Raw genomic sequence first — 19407 nt, forward strand, 5'->3', positions numbered from 1 at the left:
TCTTTACTTCCTGGTGGGCTGCTATGCTACAAGGCAATACCTCCCACTTTACCAATCAGAGCCAAAATATAGGTACGAACAGAGACCAGTTATGTCTAAAGTATGACTGATGAGGAAGAAGGATTCACAACATAAAGCTTTGACATACAGTCTGCCTGCACTCCCGTTCATGCATCATTGCCATGGTCAACTAGGTTGTGTGTTAACTATACAGCTATGCTTGGGTGTGCAAAAAGTTATCAAACTGACATGGTTATCTTCCTCATGTTCTTTTAATCAATAATTCAGCACAGCTTCAAAACTGCCTCTCAATGCTTGCCGGTCCTTTTTGGTGTGAGGGATGGAGGCAGGTAGAGAGGGAGGGGTTTTAAAAGCTTCCAGAGCAAAGCATATTACTCTCAAACTGGGCAGCAAAGAGAGCAGCTAAAAGTATCCGTTTCATACAGTTCGACAGCTACTCATGGATCGATAGCCTCAAAAGTACTGAGGAACACGAGTCTCCCGTCTGTAATAAAACAGTGACTACCCCACCCTGAAATGTGCTCACCGTGGCTAATTTATTCACTGTGACACTGCTGTTGAGACCGTAAAATGCTATTTGGGAGGATCAGAAAATGTAATTCTTTACCCTATTAGAGAAATAACCCCACACAGCTCCCAACGAAAAAAAAAACGTCTCAATTGCAGGAGTGTCATGGCTAATACAATCAAAGATGCCTTTTGTGCATTTTATTAACTGCCTGGATAGTTGGGAATGGGTCATTTGGAGGCCATTTTTTAGTTTCATAATTTGAGAGAAACAAAGAGGACAGGGGGTCAATGCTTGAGAGAAAAAGTCTGGGCCAATTAACTATCTGACATCCCCTTGTTAAAGGGGGGAGGTGATTCCCTAACTGGATTGATTTACTAGCCTCGGCTTGCTGACAGTTTCCAAATCACAGAGATTCTCTCTTTCTTACTTGCCATCTCCCTCCATCTCTCTCTCTCTCTCTCTCTCTCTCTCTCTCTCTCTCTCTCTCTCTCTCTCTCTCTCTCTCTCTCTCTCTCTCTCTCTCTCTCTCTCTCTCTCTCTCTCTCTCTCTCTCTCTCTCTCTCTCTCTCTCTCTCTCTCTCTCTCTCTCTCTCTCTCTCTCTTTCTCTCTCCCCCTTTCTCGCACTCTCCCTTTTTCTCTGTAACTGTCTCTCTGCCCACTGAAGTGTGCATTATTACTGACTGTTGGCAGCAATATGGTTTTCACATCTAACTGTCTGTACCCAGATAGAATCAACGGAAGCTGCATGCTAGTTGAGATCTGAGAGCTGTCTCACTTAGGGAACAGGACCTTCAGCTTGCTCGCCAAATCTTGTCATGGGCTAACAGACTATTATCCCTCCATCTATCGGCATACCTTCTTTCATTTATCGTCTGATGATTCACCACCACCACCATTGTGATGGAGGAATAAAAGTCAGGAAGAGAGGGACTGTTCCTGTAGCTTGATGTACTGTCGTACATGTTTCTGTTTTAAATAAGGGGAGGCGGTGAATTTGTGTGCTATCGCTGGTGGAGCCTTTGTCCAGGCACTGCTGGCTAGTTTTGTCCCTCTGCCAGGCCCAATGCTCTCTCCATCACAACATGCCATTCAGACAGATAAGCATCAGGCAGGCCCACTCCAGTGTCACCGCCACTTCCTTGCTCGAGTCAGCAGATTACATTTTAGAACTTGACAGCTTGTTATCACTCTGGACGGCAGGAGGGCTTAATCTTTTATTCTTTTTTGAAGGGTCAGAGAGGTAGGAAGGATGGGCGGAGACAGGGGAGTCCAAGACTCCGGTCACAAACTCCACTCCTCGTGGCTTCGGCTTTGCCGTGTCATGCAGTGAATAGGCTCCTCTTTCTCTTCTCTATTTCTCCGTCTTCTTCTTTCCCCCGTGCTCCTCTTCCTGCTCTGCCCCATATCTTTCTGTCTCTTTGTCTATCTCTCTTTTACTTCCTACCTCTCAGACCCCAGTGCTTTGTCAAAGGATTAGAGAGATGGCAGTCTCTGCAGGGTGTGGGTGGGGCAGGTTGCTGGTCCAAGACTGATCCACTACATGATAGGTGTCCTGAAGGACTGCCTGTGTGACTGAGCAGAGGGCCAGATGTTTTTGTTCCAGCCCAATCATGTGAGCGTACATTAAGGAACGCCAACTTAAATATAAGATAACTGAATTTAGTGATCTAGTGATGAGAATGTTTTTATTCCAGATACAGTTTCCAGCACACTCCAGTTAGCAATTTATTTGTACTACATAGTCCATAATCTTATAATTTGTTAAAGCAATATGTTTCTAAACAAAAATATGTGTTTAGACAAAAAAACTTGAAATTCACTTAACGGCGACTTTAAATTATATATAATAATAATAAATATAGCTGCGGGCATCAATGGCGGGTTCTTCCTCAACATTGCAAACTTTAGCAAAATGTACATGATACATGTCATGATACATGTATTTCATACATGTACACTCAATTTAGCAATTGGAGCAATGGCTGATTTTAAGTAATTTTTGAAATTCTTCACAAATTGTCACTGTAGACTTTTTGACGAGAATGCGAGACTGCATGAATGTAATTAAGAAAAAATGTCCTCCTCACAACGCACAGCTCCTTCCACTACATGGAATATGCCACATACATAACAACCTCAAAAGTGGCTGTCTCCGACTGCACACCATTACCATTTCCTTGTTTGATCCTGTGTTTTGGTTGTGTGTGAACTTTGTAGTGTGAGACCTGCTGGTGTACTCAACACCATGTTCAATAAACATATTTCACTTACCCTTTACTACACCGTTAATAGTTGCTATAGGGTTCAATGGATACCAATATGCATGCAGGTCTAATAAATGAACCAATATGGACGTTTACATGGAGCCATTTAAAGGAAGTGAATAAACTCTAGCTTTTATGGTTCATGCTCATAGGACTAATAGGTTTTGTAGAACGCTTTTTCTTTTCTAAAGTAAATCTGAAGCATCTATGTAGATGCAGGGTGCAGACCTTGAACATGGCTGTTGCTATCGTGTTTACCATATAAAGCAACTGCCTGTCATGTCCCAAGATGCCCTCCTTGGTGAGAGCTCTGGTTATATAAGTATGCATATCTCCCTCCCTCCCCTTTTCTGTCTCTATTCTCTCCATCTCTTTCATTCTCTTCCTTGGTTTGTGTGTGTGTGTCCGTGACTCGGTCTGATTTCCACCAGCCTGCTGGGAGATGGGGTCTGCTCAGTCCTTGCTCACACCCTTCAGTCTGTGACTGATCTCAAGCCTTGGCTGTGGTAAAGACAAGTGTTCTTGCTGTGAGCTTTCTGAAGTGAGTGTGATGGTGAAGACAAGCTTCCTGACAGAAATGGAAGTTTCCAACAACATCCTCATGAGAAGACAGTCATGTCTGAAAACCACAGTGCTTGTGGAACATCCCCCCCTCCCTTATTAAATCTGCCCAGCAGGAGTGTTCCACTGTCAGAAATCCCTCAGACCTAGTTTACCTACTGTTCCACCTTTGATTACTTTTTAATCAAACTTCTGTGTGAAAAAAACAACAACAACAAAAACTGAAACGGTATGCAATGCAAACTGGATGAATGTTCTCTTTGAATTCTTTTTTAATTTTTTAATTTTTTTTGGGGGGGGGGCAACAGTGGATTAATTTCCCTCCAGTTGGTTGTGAGATTGAGCCCCAATGTTAGTTTTGGCTCTGTATTACACATATTCATGTTGCTACTCATTACGTAAGAAGTCTTTGATAACCAATCCATTCTTGATTAATTGGTGTTCCCATGGCAATTCAACTTTTAGGATTGAAAACAGGGATGACCATATCATGGTGAATAAACATCCGAACTACTTTAATCAGTGTCGCTAGGCCCTGTCCCTGGCTTAGCTATCTCACCTGTTCATTCTAATTGCACAAGATAAGAAGACAATGTCATTAGTCATACTGTGCAGGGGAGACATCCAATATCCTTTTGAATCCTCTGAGTTCCTTATTGAAAATGTGGTGGATTAGAATGGATGGATCAATTGTGAGGGCTCTGTGCTTTGAACAAATAACCGTGTGTCATATTGATTTCTTTCACAGACTGTATGACCATGAGCAATCAGACCGCTCAGTCCAGATACAGCAAAAGCCACCACACCTCTGTGCACGTGTGTTGTGTGCGTGTATTGTATTGTGTGTGTGTGTTGTGTGAGTGTATATTGTGTGTGTGTATTGTGTGTGTATTGTGTTTGTGTATTGTGTGTGGCTCTTGGTCTCTGAGTTTGCCTGTGACCGTATATCCTTCTGTTGCTTTCCCTCTCTATATTCTATGTGTCTTTCTCACTCGTCTCTCTGTTTCTGTCTGTCTGTCTGTCTGCCTGTCTGTGTTATAGACAGTGATCGGAGACGCAAAACCCTCGGCTCAGGGTTGTGAGTGACACAGCACGGGGTAGATGTGCTAGTTGGAGTGGCAAGGTCCCATACGATGGATCCACCTTGTACTCAACCAAAGTTTCTTTTTGATTTCATATAGAGTTCATTCTAACAAAGCCCTGGAGAAAGGGCAGTCGGACACCCCCTGCCAGGGTAACTCCTCCCTGCTCTTATCCTTGATCTGGGTTCTGACCCTGACTGTTTGTGGAAAGTTCAAAAGATGCGTCTTTCCATTTGTCTTTCAAAGTAGAAAGGAAGGAAGCCCTAGCATCTATTATTTTACTGTGTGCTGATGAATTTAGTTTTCTGAATCTGTCTTATATGGATGTTTTGGGAGCAACATTTTATATTTCATGGCTTACTGAATAGCACCAGATCAGCTGTTTTGAAGTGTTTCATGTTCAAGATTGAGAAATGGTTGCTGGGGAGATGTAGCGCCTGTCCAAGCCTCAGTCCTGCACTAATGTGATTTGTTGCTGTCTTCAACCATCGAGTGGATTCCATCACACAAAAGGACCACACCAGAATTGAGAAAAAAACACCAGTGAGAAAACAGATGCCTTCTACAGAACAACCAGGTGAATCTCTAGAATTGTAATTCACAATTTCAGACAGTATATAAAGAACTTCTAGGAACCACTTTTGCAATTTCTTAAACTTTTTTCCTCACTTTTATTTTCACAAGATCCATTCACTATCAGAAGGGCAAATGTGGCGAGGACAAATCAATTTAAAAACATGCCAGCCATCGGATGTGGGATCAGATGGCTTGGAAAACAGATTATGTTTCCAGAGCTTGTGGCATGACCCGGGGCATAGATGTTAATAGAACTGCACATGACCTTGGTGAGGCTGCTGTGCACTTGGGTTGGAAATCCAATTGTGATCCCTGAAAGGATCTGAAGAGAGAGAAGGTGATGTGGGCATGAGATGCCCAGGTCAGGCAATCCAAGGTTTCACTTAGCAAGGTCCATTCAGCTGCATCATGTTTCAGCTTTCTCTACCAGCTCTGGAGGTACCCTCAGCACAGTCCCTGTGTGGTAAAGTAAATATCACTGTATCGCAGACTTGGCGTGAGCACCCGGTTGCCATGGCAGTCCCTGGATTGCTATGCCAGGTAATGCTGCTGTAGAACTAAACAAAGCGAGTCTTTGTTAAATTCATTCCTGAACAACAATGGCAGGATAGTAAAATAATATCCCCATCTCACCCTTACAAACATCAACGGCTGTATTTGCATAGTGATGCTGCACAGCCCCATGGCTCCAGGTCATCAGCACAATTTAATTACATTAAGAGACAACTAAATTAGACTTTGCAAACAGACACGGCTTAAGGGATTACTGGACCTCTGACGGAGAGAGATCAAATTCTACTTTCCAGCTTGAAACAATATGCCCTGTTCCTGGCAGTCAGTCTCCACGTGCAGAGAAAGGGATGGAGGGATAGAAGGAGGTGAGTATAGAGGCATATGTGGAGAAAAAAACTGGTTTCAACTGAACTTTTAGATGCCGTGGGGCTTCTCTTTAATGCAGAGCAACGTGAAAGATCTTAAAAACATGGGGGAAAGCATAGTCTGAAATATCAGCCTTCGCATTTCTTTTGTCACGTTTTGAAATTGTTTATATAAGCTGATTATCTAGTCTTTAGGGAAATCATTCCACAGCAGAAGATTCTGAGAATTACTCTGCCTTCTCAGATTTAAACAAATTGTTTCAGCAAGACTGGGGACTGTATTTCCTATATCTGTTCACATGGGGAGCATACAGTAAACATCCACACAGACATCCACATGAACATACAGACACACACATATTGCCATATGTGTAAACGCACACACGTTGTTTGTTGCACGTCTGCTTATTGCTGCATGTCATCATGGTATAAGTTTAACTTATTCTGCAACTGCCTGACACGTGGCATGACACAGATAGTAATTTTGACGTGTTCTCTGTTCGCAGATGGCTTTTTACCATCGTCCCACACTGGGGCTGCCTAACGATGGATCATTAAGATACTACAAGGACATTTGATAGGATTTTCTTTTCATGGTAACGGATGTAATCAGAGAAGAAAACCAAATGGAAAAACTCTGCTTTTGTCCAATTTTTGCAATTTCACACAGTGCCTGGAGGTACACAACATATCCCTGTGGATTAGATACTGAAACCAAATAGAGCTAGCTAACATCGTACTTTGCATGCTAGGATAACTAGCGTTGAAACAAGATAAAACAATGCATTTGTGCCATTTTACTATCTATGGTAACATGAGAGTACAGTAGTGTGTGACCTGGTCGCGAGGCACACACACCCACCCTCTCACACACACACACACACACACACACCCACACACAGTGCTTGCCCTATCCTCCAGAGTGCTGATTGCTTTGCTATGTGGCGCTTTGACTGAGGACACCCCTTAACAGGGGGAGGAGGCAGGACACAACCTGTCCTTCCTCTCAGCCTCGCACAGCAGGCCAGCCCACATTGACTGTACTTTGGAAAATAAAGAGTTGGGTAGGAAAACCTTGCAGGGCAAATTTTTTGCAATTTATCTCAGCTGTTACCTCTTTCAACATTTCTATTCCCCAGGAGATTGCTAGTGGTCTCCCCAACCCTCAACGCCCCTAACCCACCCCCTCATCCAATTGTCCTTAAACAATTACTCTGGAGTTCAGGGGATAGACTTCTGCCTGTTAAACTGCTGCTTCCACTGCCATTATATGTGTTATCTCGACCATAGGGGACCAAAGCACTCCGGTGCACTCCCAGGCAAACAAAGAGGATGAGCAGAGGAGGGGAGCCAGATAGAAGCTGACACCCAATGTATTAAAACTCAACACTATTAGATATGAGCTTGTGCTCGAGTGAGGCACCATAGCTTAAGGCAAGAGATACTGCCCAGTGTTCTTTAGTGGCGGAGGAAGGAGAGGGGTACACAACATTCTCTCTCTTCATACATCATTTAAGACAGTGAGGTTCTCTCACTTTATCTCTTTTCATATTGAAATGAACAGGCCAACTCTGGAAAGAGAGGAGGCTGGACTGGAGTTAGTGTGCTGTCTGCCAGATGTCTACTTTAAAATTATTTAAGAGCATGGCCTACACACACCTACATTCCTTCATGCAATATACAATGTTACTCTTGCTATCTAGCTTGGCACAATGCCCCTGTTAAATAAGTAGGCAGAAAGGCCATCTCAACACAGTCATATAATGACTTTCTGTGTATTTTTGTTGTCTATTGGTGCGTGCAAAGTTATATGTGCTCGCATGTAGCGAATTGAACACATACTGAATGTGTGTGTGTGTGTATGTGTGTGTGGACTCATGTCTCTCCTGAGAGCGTCTGACAATCAGTGGAATATTAGAGCCTGTAGAGAACCCACTCTCTGTAAGTGGCCCTTATTGATGGAGAGGCAGGAAACTGTACTGATCCTGATGATGACACACAGCACGGGTGACACATGATAGACCCACACACAGTGGTGGTGTCTCCCCAGCTCTGGCTCTGCCTGTCTGGGACTCAGTCTTGCTGTGCTGGGCCTCTGCTGGAGCAGGTGCTGTCTACCCGTGCTCTCTGACACGACCAAGGGCACTCTGCATCATTTTCATTTTAATGAACTGGCAATGTCTGGGCACAACTCATCAACAGTTCCTACAGTTTGTCGGCGCAAGGCGTGACAGGGTCGAGAGGGTGAGATGGTGGGGGTGTTGGGGGAGCTGCATCTCTCCTTCAGCTCTCCTGTCCCTCCCTCCCGGCCCGGACGATCAAACACTTGACCTGGACCCAGCTGACGTGTGGAGGACCCTACTCAAGGTGAACCCCAGGAAAGCTGCAGGACCTGACAACATACCTGGGCGTTTGCTCAGAGATTGTACTGACCAACTGACAAACCTCCTCACGGATATTTACAACACCTCTCTGGGCCAAGCCATCATACCAACATGCTTCAAAGCCACCACCATTATACCGCTACCCAAGAAATCCCCGGCATCAACACTGAACGACTAGTGGCCCACAGCACTCACTCCCATCATGATGTTGGGAGTGAGTGCTTTGAAAGGTAGGTCAAGGCCACGTTGAGCCTGTCATGGGTCAATCAACGTTGAGCATCATCCACATTGAGCCTCACCCCGAATATCACATTGCAATGAGGGGTACTTGGGAACCATGGGAATTTAGATTCCCATATTTGAATGGTCCGGCTTGAAAGGGCTACCACACTCAGCAACAGCTTTTTCCCACAGGCCATAAGATTACTCAACACACTCAAGAACATCTGATGAACAGGTGCTCCGGCACCACATATACCCACTAAGGACCAACTGACTGCTAAATTACGATTGTTTTAGTTTTTTTTAATACTCTGTAAGCTCAATGTCTGCACTATGCACTTCACATACACAATAACATATAGTATCCATGCTGCCATTCAGGACTTTGCAATTTACTCATATATGTTGTTTTTATCGTATATGTTGTTTTTTACACCTGTGGATGTCGGTTTGCACGAGTATGTCAAATGTTAAAATGTTGTATTACTTGCACATTTGGAGTATTTGGGACAACGCAATTTCAATCGTCTGTGTAACTACTTGTTGCGCGGTTTGATTGACAATAAAGTTCACTTTGATTTTGCCAGTACTCACCAGGCTCCTGTCGCTGCACCATCTCAGACAGGTCCTCCAGGTGGATGAAGAGCACCAGACCCCCCGCCCCAAACAGCAGCACAAACCAGAAGAAGCAGGGAAGCTTGGCGGCCATCCGCCTAACCACGCGCACACTCTCCCTCATTCTTCTCTGCAACCACGAGCTGCTCGGCTCAGCTACTGCTAGTGGTATCTGTGACCAAGAAAGAGGGAGGGAGGGAGGGCATTGTGAGAAGATAAAAAAGGGGGAGGATAATAAGACAAATGGAACAGTTTCACTCTTTAGGCATGTTTTTGGTCAATATAATTTTGCAAGATATTCCAGAACAAACCATCCATGAAAATAATCCTTAAAAAACAATAGCCTCAAAAGAAAAGGAAATTGAAAAGCCTGCTGAAACATACTCTATAAGCCTATTGCTGATGGAAGCATGACTATTAGACTCATTATGATATTCAGTATGCTTTCCTTACTCTCACACACAAAGCTTCAAAAGCTTTTACAGGAGAAACGTGACAGCTAGCAGGTATAAACCCAAAGTAGGGCGGTGTGGTATAGGTGCGGTAACGGTGAGCTCAAGCTTTGTAGTCCTATATCCCTGTGTAAAGAGTATCAAAGAATGCATTTTAAATACGTTCTCTGATAGAGGCTTGACGATGATGCACGCAAGCTGGGAGTAAAACTTTTGTTAAGCAATATTAATGTATTATTGCCAGGACATTTTGACAGAACCCAACACCCGTACAGTAGGTGGTTTGGTATCCTTTCAGTTCAGCCAGTGAAAGCAGCTAGAGGTACAGGGTATGGATCTGCAGCAGGTAGACATCACGTTTGCTGAGAAGCAAGCTCCCTGATTAAATACACACATCCATGTCAAAATCTATTGTTTTGATTTCAAATAAATATGCATGTTTCTAATGCACTCTGCCACTTTTAATTATTTTCCCTCAAGTTCGCAAATTCCCTTCTTTGGATTTGACTGTCTAATATTCACTGTAGTCTTTCCAAGCATGAATTGCAAAAAAAAAAAAACACAGCTATAGAAACCAATATGCAGATTTTTTGTTGCACAACATGCAGTGACAGAGAATACACAATGTGTTCTATTAACGCATTCTATAATGTAAACAATCTCAATCCCTTGACAAGGCTGTATTCCAGAAAAATGGCCCAGAAATCATTTTTGGATCCTTGACATGCATCACTATTTCATGTCTGTATTTCTATTGCCTTGTAAACAAAGAACAACATTGGCTCAGAAACAAAGAGACAATGACGCTGTCGGTGGCCCCATTTCATCAATTAATGAGTACCTGAGTCGGGGAATAGCAACGGGTAGAATGGGAGCGAGTAGAATCATCCTCACAGCAGAGCTAATTGTGCTTAATATGTATGACAGACGCACATCTTTATTTTCTTTCCCCATGGTGCTGTGATGTAGATTAACCATCATGAAATTAGATGGGCCACCAAGTCTTTTTTCTGGGGTCTACTTAATTTCTAATCAAGTATTTATTAGTCTGGGCACCACCTTAAAATTGTTTTAGTAACCAAGTAAATCTATAGTTTAATATGTACTAATCAGTAGTCTGAAATGTTTGATGTTAGTGTGAGGACAGTCTGAATTATTTCTTAAGCAGACCGCCATTGGTAGTCATAGTTACGTTCAGGGCCGGCCCTAGGGTTTTGGGGGGCCTAAACAAAAATAGTGTAGGGGGCCCATTGCAACAGAGCGCAATGTCTCGTTTGAGAATGTTACTTCTGCCTCAAGTCAAGTGTCATTGGTCAATCAAAACATAAAGCCTCGCCCACATTGAGGCCACGTTGAGCCCGTCATTGGTCAATCAACGTTGAGCATCGCCCACATTGAGCCTGGCCCCGAATTGCATATTGCAATCAGGGGTACTTGGGAACCATGGGAATTTAGATTCACATATTTGAATGGTCCGGCTGGAAAGGACTATTGGCGATACCAAATTATTTATTACCAAGTTTGTCTGGGTAAACTCAAACTACAAACCAATGCGTTAAGGCTGTGCTGCTGACCTCCAAGCATTTCTCTTCGTCTCCTTTTAATCGTCATTCTGCTTTAAAGACATCATAGGAGGAAATAATTCTACCTACCCCTCAGTACTGTCCACCAAAACACTAGCCAAGAAAAGGACCAATGGACATTTAAGAAACTTATTTTTTAGGAAAAAATTACAACAAGGCAACTGTTAAATCCCCCCCACTTGCCTCGGGGGTATGTCCCTGTACTTACTGTAAGTCGCTCTGGATAAGAGCGCCTGCTAAATGACTGAAATGTAAATGTAAAGCTGTAGCTGTACTTTTCTGTGGATTGAATATTTGCTCTCAGAAATTTTAGGAAATGTTCCCTCTTAAATATTCTCTCCTTTACAAATTGAAGCTAACACAACACAGGATAAGTCATTATCAATCTGACCGGAGCTGTATTGAATCCATATTGTCCGTATGCACGTATCTGGACCCTGTTGAGGAAGGCTGTTAATTCCAACACAATGGAGGAGAGGTTGGTAGATAGAGGGAGGCCTCAGCTAACTGTGATTGCTAATACTGAGGCACCCCCTAAGCTGCGGTTCTCCTTTGTTCTGTCCTTTGGTGAATTATGCTCTTCACATTCGATGAAATAATTGGAGCACTGAACATCATAATGCTAATTAGAGTTTAATTAAATTGAAAGCTGGTTTTCCTTCGCAGTTGTGTTCAATGAGCGCCCCTATTAAAAGGAGTATATTATGCTGTAATGTGAAGCCACCTCACTGATTGTGTGACTCACATACGCATTGTTTATTGGAATTGTTTTTACCAAGAGACTAGGACCTTGGAAGTTCAGCATCATTTAAGTGTGTCCTTGGTTATCTGATAAAGGAAATTTAACAATATATTAATTAATAAGCAAGGCCAATAACTAAAAGTCCTTAGAGATTGCATTTTGTTTGATGTTGTCTTTTGAGTGGTATTTTATGATGAATGGGGTGTGACATTCATACAATATCTGGGTGATGTAGATGGCTGAGCAGTTAGGGAGTCGGGCTGTTAATCAGAAGGTTGCCGGTTCGATTCCCGGCTGTGCCAATTTACGTTGTGTCCTTGGGCAAGGCACTTACCCAACTTGCCTCGGGGGAATGTCCCTGTACTTACTGTATGTTGCTCTGGATAAGAGCGTCTGCTAAATGACTAAATGCATGTCAACAAAACAGTCCTGGCCCAATAAACATATACTGTACAGTGCAGTAAACCATCTAAACTAGTTGCCAGTTGAGGTTGACTGAATCATGGCTGCAATACAAAGTAAAACTACATGAAGGTAAAATGATCAGGCTTCATCAAAGCCTCTTTCAAAGTTGCATTGCTGCTCCAATAAAATAAATGGCCCAGCTATTGTTGTGGAGGGTATTGGGAACAACTTGTGAATGATGCATACCCTACCTTTGCCTGTGACCCAGTTCCTACTCCTGGATATCAGGATATTTACCTAAGCCTAGTGGATGAGTTGTCATACACAAGGGGTTCAACCATCCATCCATGGTTCAACCACTACCTGCGACACTGCTAAAACCTCATAATCCAAACAAGAGAACACACAACACCATCAAACAATAATCTTGCCACAAAATTTTTACTTTAGTTACCGATCAAGAGAATACCTTTCTCCAACCAGGAAAATAAGGCTGTGCTGGTTGAGGTCAGAGAGCATCAGCAAAATGTGCAGGATGCAGCCTCTTTCCTGGGAGAAGGACCACAAGCTACTGCTTCTCCTATTGTTTTTTGGATCTAGCTGTTTCGAAAAAAAAAACACTTCAGAGTAGTCAATGATTGGCAAATAACATGGTGAGCAAAAATACTGATAACATGGTTCCCGCAAGGCATGGGTTCATTTGAACATAGAATCAAAAAGTGCAAAACATGGTGAGTAGCCCCAAGCTCCCAAAATGTACTGTATGCCTTATGTGGACAACTTCCAGGCTTCTGAGGACTATGGCTGATATGCTACCCTGCGTATGTGGTTTCTCTCTATACCCATTGCACAATGTGAAAGCTGTATGTTGACAAGTCAAGTCGATAGCACTCAGTGAGCACACAACATGTCACGCAAACTACAGTCCCCAGAGGCATCCAGATCCAGACCACTGACAGTTGATCTTTGAGATTACTTCAGCATATTGTTTAATACAGCTCAACAGTTGTGCAGATCATTGTGTTTTCTTGAAGATAAATGGTGGAAAATGTTCCTGTAAAGGTTCTTTGGCTTCTGAGTTCTCCATCATCAACGATAACCACATCAAAAGACAATTTAATAGTTTGGCCACCAGAGCGGGAAGATCTCGCTGGGGTGTTTAAGTACACCACTTTTGTTTCACGGCCATCCCCTTAAAACACTTTGATTGAGAGCCTGAAATAAAACAGCAGCAACCTTTCATCCGACTTACTCAGACAATATATTGCCTGGGTGTCCAGCATTAACGTGGATTAACATGACAGATCAGAGGCATGCCACACAATCGATATTTGCGTCAAATCAACAAAGTCTCTCCAGGAGAGAAAAAAACAAACAAACATTGAAAAGGCTAACCCTGGAATGCTTGGCATGTGCTAGACTCTCCTTCTTTTCACCTTGTGTGGTTGTGTTGGTAATCTTTTTCCGGTAAATATATGTAAAATAAAAATCACAATACTTTTTATCAGTCCTTTTCTCAGTCCTTCTCTAAATGGATTCAGGAAAGGCAGGCAAAAAGGGTTATTATCAATAATTATCAAGTTATTATGTAAAGGGCAGCCACAAACATATGTGAGAATGGGCTTGTCTATTTATAGTCAATTTATCTTCATACATAGGGTCCAAATTGAAGGAATCCAGGAGGTTGAATCAGACGTTTGAAAATGCCACATCACATCACTGACATCAACAACAATGCAACGCAGAGACAGTCATCTGGTGGTGAGATGTGAGCCGACTCTCATTCATATTTTCATGGAACAATTTTTTACTCAGATAATTCTGCGGCTGTGGTTTATTACCCCCTGGAACTAGCATTATCACAGTAACATTTTGACCTCTTCAGTATTGACATTGGATTGCGTGTCCTTGACCCATCTGCCACAGGAAACACATTTGACTCTACTCTAACGGTGACAGGTTAAGTTCTCCTCCCACTCCAAATTGAGTTGTTTATAAATATTGTAGGAAGTCAGTCTTAGCTTGCGTATTGTGTCTTTTCAGATATATTACATTGTTACACACAAGGCCAGATGAAACTACTGCAAGTGCTACTTATATGATTTATAAATTATATAAAGAAAACATCAACATCTATTTCCCTGATGGATGGCATATCAAGACCATTTTTATAGTTTTACAAATGTATTAATTTATTCCTGGGACATTGTTTGCTAAAATAAATAATGTATTGGATGAAAAGTTACAAAACAGATACAACAATACAAATTGATTCAAACACATGATTATCTGAAGGGATACGTCAATTGTTTGAAAGGCACTGATTTCACTGACTCAACACAGCACTGGGAGTCCAGCACAAGATCCCATTCAGTATCCAGTTGACTTTCATTCCCATGAAATGAGGGTGAGGTGCTGAGGCCAGACTCCTGACAATTCGGGGAGGCCTGTGTGACCCAGATACAAAGGACCCCAGACAGAGATATTTCCCCTTTTGATGGCTCTGTAAGAGAACCCACCACTGATGGCTAACATGGCTGAAAAATAGGTCCTAACCCCGAGGCGCACATCTAAAACCATGTATTTTGGTGAGTAAAATGTGAAGGTATATAGTTTACATCCCATGAAGCATTGGTGGCTCCTTACCAAATTATTTACACTTTTTTCTGTTCTGTAAAACTGTTAAAACCAATTATATGAAAACTTTAATCCTACATATTGTTTTCCAATAAATAGTTTCCTCATCCATTTAAAATGTACTCGTAGGTCTCTGAGTAGAAGCAAATGAGTCCTCTGCAAGCTAATGCAATCTGCAGTAAAACTACAAGGCAACAGATTCTAACGTCAGAGAGACATTGATGAATATTGATTCATCCTTTTCTGGCCAAGTGAAGCAGAAAGCACATTTCCCATTTGTTAACACAAGAAGGTAAAGTCTAATCAGTCAAAGTTATTTCAGGAGGAACCTTCCACTTTTTAACAACCAAAGATAGAAACTCATCACAGTACTGAGAGGAGTGCAAAAGAAACGATGAGGCCAGAGGGACAAAAATACACCAAATCCATCCTCATCAGGAGAGGTAATAGAAGACACTGATGCTATCATACTGCCCATTCAATGACACTTTTCCTACCGTAATGATATCTAGGCAAGAGAGAGGTGATTTTAAACTAATTGCTTGCACTACCAGTCTGAGGTTTAAATCCTCTTTCTAAGCTCCCACTTCCATTGACATAGGAGATGAAATTGAGCATTACGGATAGCAATGGGACCTAGATTCGATAGTGCTCTTTATTTATTTAACAGTTCTTTGTGGTTTTCATAATGGCACACTTGGAATCAAATGGTTCTTTGAGTTTAGAATAATTGTGCACTTTGTCTCGTTGGAAATTGTTGATTTGGTTCCCCTTGAAATTAGTTTGCGTCAAGTTAAAACCAACAAAGGTTTACCGGGGACTAAACCTTTTCCCTCTATAGGAGTAAGCAATAACAAGTATCTACATAGTAATATCTATAGTAGCAACTCTGTAGTTACATAGGAACTGCCATGTGGTTTCATATCGCAGTACAAGTAGAATTTGCCGAATTGTATGGCAGTAAAGTGTAAAGTGTGGCCATATATTTCTATCCTTCCTTCCTTCCCAAACCCCAAACCAATAGGTAGAATAGAACAGAAAAATAATAAGAAAAACAATGCCAACCATGACACAGAGCCTGTATTCTGTATGCATTCCTTGATTAATATAAATTAATTAAACAAATATGGCTGGTTGTAAAATTTAGAGCTCAAGTGTACAGCGGAATCTATGATTGATATAAATGAACTCTGCAAATGTATTGAATGGGTGGCCTTGAATGTTTTAGAGATAGCCCACCCCAAAGCAGAATTACAAATCTCTGGACTGCAGCCAATCTCATTGCCAGATGTGTTTAGGGTTACATTACTCTGAGCAGAGCAGAAAGAGAACACTGTTGCTTCTACTGGACATATTTGAATGGGATTGGGTCGAATAGTATTTTCTGTGATTGCTTTGCCAGATAGCTAGGGCACTGGGAGAAGAGGACTATGTGCTTGTCTAAACGGACAAAGACAACCCGTCTAAGATTGTGAACACAATAAAGGTGGCATATAGCATTTATGAAACATAGAGGGTGAGTTGGATCTCCTGTCGGTTAGTTTACACACTTTTAACTGTGCTAGCAGAGGCACCTAGAGAGCGATAGGCCTATACTAGAGATCCAATGAGAGAATGGTAACATGGTTTATTTCAGTCACATTTCAGTGAAAATAGTAATGTAATGTAAGACAACTAAACCAAAGATGAATGCGTTATATCTAAACATATGTGTTACAACCCATTTGAGGAGTAATGAACAAAAAATCGATCAAAAGTCTAAAAGCTGTAATAAGTGGGGCCCGTTTGCTGAAACAGCCTGGTTAAACAAATTCCATCACTAACAAGCAAGCACTGAGCTTTTTGCTTTTGCGGTTCCAGGACTGGGTGATTAACAGCGAGCAGGTTGGTAATAGAAAATCTCTAACCCTAACCCTTTCATTCATCTTCTGTTTTGTGCTTTACGGAGACATGGCTGAGTGAACTGATCCCAGACTCTGCGCTACAGCTAGCAGGTTCAAACTGCTGAGAGCGGATCGTGACCCTGTGATCTCGGGCAAAACGAAAGGTGGTGGTATTTGTTTTTACATTAACAGTGGCTGGTGTAAAGATGTGACAGTGATTCTGCAGCACTGTTCTCCTGATCTGGAATCATTTTTTATTAACTGTAAACCTTTTTACTCGCCACGTGAGTTTGCTTCATTCATACTGGTCGGCGTCTACATGCCCCCTCAGGCTAGCACCAACAAGGCTCAACGTGTGCTCGCCAACCAGATATTGTGCGTGGAACATGAAAATCCGGATTCTTGTGCTAAGCGACTTTAACAAAGGCAATCTCACTCAAGAACTCCCCAAATACAGACAACTCATCAAATGCCCTACCAGAGAAGGGAACACTTTAGATCACTGCTACTTTCTAATCAGTAAAGCATACCATGCAGTTCCCCGAGCAGCACTGGGTTACTCAGACCACGCCATGGTCCACCTGATTTCTGCATACAGGCAGAAGCTAAAGCGCTGTAAGCCTGCAGTGAGGACCCCAAAACAGTGGACCAGTGAGGCTATTGAGGATCTGCGGGCGTCCTTGGACTCTACTGACTGGGATATGTTCATGGCTGCCTCCAATTGTCTGGATGAGCTCACGGAGGCTGGTTTACAGCTTAACTCAAAAGGCTGAGGCTGGACAAAGAGGCCGCATTTAGGAGTGGGGACAAGGACAGATTCAAGGAGTTGAAGAACAGGTTTAGCAAGACGGGGAGAGTGACTTGCACACCTCGAGGACCCTGAGGCGAGCAAGGAAGATTGTGGCCGACTTCTCCCACCCTGGACACTCCCTGTTTCAGTCACTCCCCTCCGGTAGAAGGCTGCGGTCTATCAGGACCAATACTTCACGCCACAAAAACAGTTTTTTCCCTTCCGCTGTTGGCCTCTTCAACAAGGCCAAGGGTCCACACTGACGCTAAATGACTTCTTGCTTAAAACACATTGCATTTACAAAATGTTATCTTGTACATTTGTAACTTTTGTAATATTTGTATTTTTTGTATTTTCATTTTGTAATTGGCAACTTATATTTTATCTCATGGCAACTTATATTTTATCTCATGGCAACTTATATTTTATTTTTTTGTACATTTTATTTGATTCTAATTCCACTTAGTACTGCTAGTTTATGTACCCTTTGTATAGATAGTTGCTAAGGAAGAATTTGAGTGGCACTGTGTAGATCTGAATAGTCAAGGGATATGGTTTTAATACAATTTATTTAGACTATACAATTACATAAACAAAGCTTTGCTGATCAGTCTCAGCGAAGGAGGTGCCATCCACACAGGTCGTTCGCAGGAGTGATGGCCAACCATCACACATGCACTGCCTTATATAAACTTAAGATCAAATGGCATTCTATAAGGTCAATCAATCAATGTAGCAAACTCTGTGATTGGCTAACTCAACTTAGTGACAGTTTGAAACAATACCAAGTGTCCAGTGTGTCCCAAAGTTATTTGATGTCACAGCTCTCTCCAGAGCAGTAGATAATAAAGCCACAGGGGTTGACCAGTCAAATGGTCAACTGTCCTTTGTGTGACCATCTTCAAACAATACTTTTAATTAACACAAACAATGAAACAGGACACAGTCCTTCTAGCCAAAGTTCAGAGCAACTGTCTCATTGACCCCTTACAGTAACCAGTGGACAGAAGGCCATATAAGATGCTTCACCCATCCCCCAGGGCAAGCTGCCCACAGAGCCATCAGCACCTCACATTCCTTTGAACTCAACTTAATTATCTTCCCTTCCTGTCTCTTACCAATGAACATAGAAGATTATAGATTTCATACACATACATCTATGCATATGACCAAAATTTCCACTACATAGTCCACATATTTTAATTTTAGGTTCCAATATGTTTATTGTATGCACCTTCCTGCCAAAGTAAATTCCTTGTCTGTGCAAACTTTCATGGCGAATAAATCCCTTTCTGATTCTGATTCTGTGAGAGTGAGGAAAAATATCATACAAGAGTGTTACAGTTTACTAGGCAACCTTGCAATATACACAGATAATCCACTTTACATTGTTATTAAGTAGAGATTCCAGCTATGGGTTCTATGTAAGACAAACCAACCAGACGCTTTCTGTAATTAAACTTAGAAAAAACTCCTAAAACAAAATGATTGAAAAAGCACAAGATCAAATGGAAGACAGGCCAGTGTGTTTGTTCTGGTGGTTAGGAAGAGAGGAGCTTTGAAGAACATTTTTCAGAAAGCAATTTTGCTTTGTTTGTTTACAGAGTGGCTGAGTTCCATGATTAAAACTGTACGATGAAACACGCAAAATACTCAGTCACCCGCCCCTATTCTGGAAACCAAAGTATGTTCACGACAGGTGACCGACCACTGGGCTTTCAGAAGCTGATTAAAAAATTATAAAGGAGATGCAACCAACATCTAGATTATCTTATATTCCTAGTTTCTTGCACATACGGA

At 42.1% G+C, this 19407-nt stretch overlaps 1 protein-coding gene across 4 annotated transcripts in view; it reads right to left on the minus strand.

Moving 5' to 3' along the window:
• The window catches only part of LOC124481421 (carbohydrate sulfotransferase 8-like), a 96018-nt gene that overhangs the window by 60932 nt on the left and 15679 nt on the right, over positions 1-19407 (minus strand). For all 4 annotated transcript variants that reach the window (XM_047041254.1, XM_047041251.1, XM_047041253.1 and 1 more), the window contains one exon: positions 9095-9287. In XM_047041254.1, the coding sequence (XP_046897210.1) occupies positions 9095-9239 (145 nt within the window). In that variant the 5' untranslated portion in view covers positions 9240-9287. The remainder of the gene's footprint in view (positions 1-9094; positions 9288-19407) is intronic.

The sequence above is a fragment of the Hypomesus transpacificus genome, chromosome 19 (genome assembly GCF_021917145.1).
Source record: "Hypomesus transpacificus isolate Combined female chromosome 19, fHypTra1, whole genome shotgun sequence".
Classification (NCBI taxonomy): Eukaryota; Metazoa; Chordata; class Actinopteri; order Osmeriformes; family Osmeridae; genus Hypomesus; species Hypomesus transpacificus.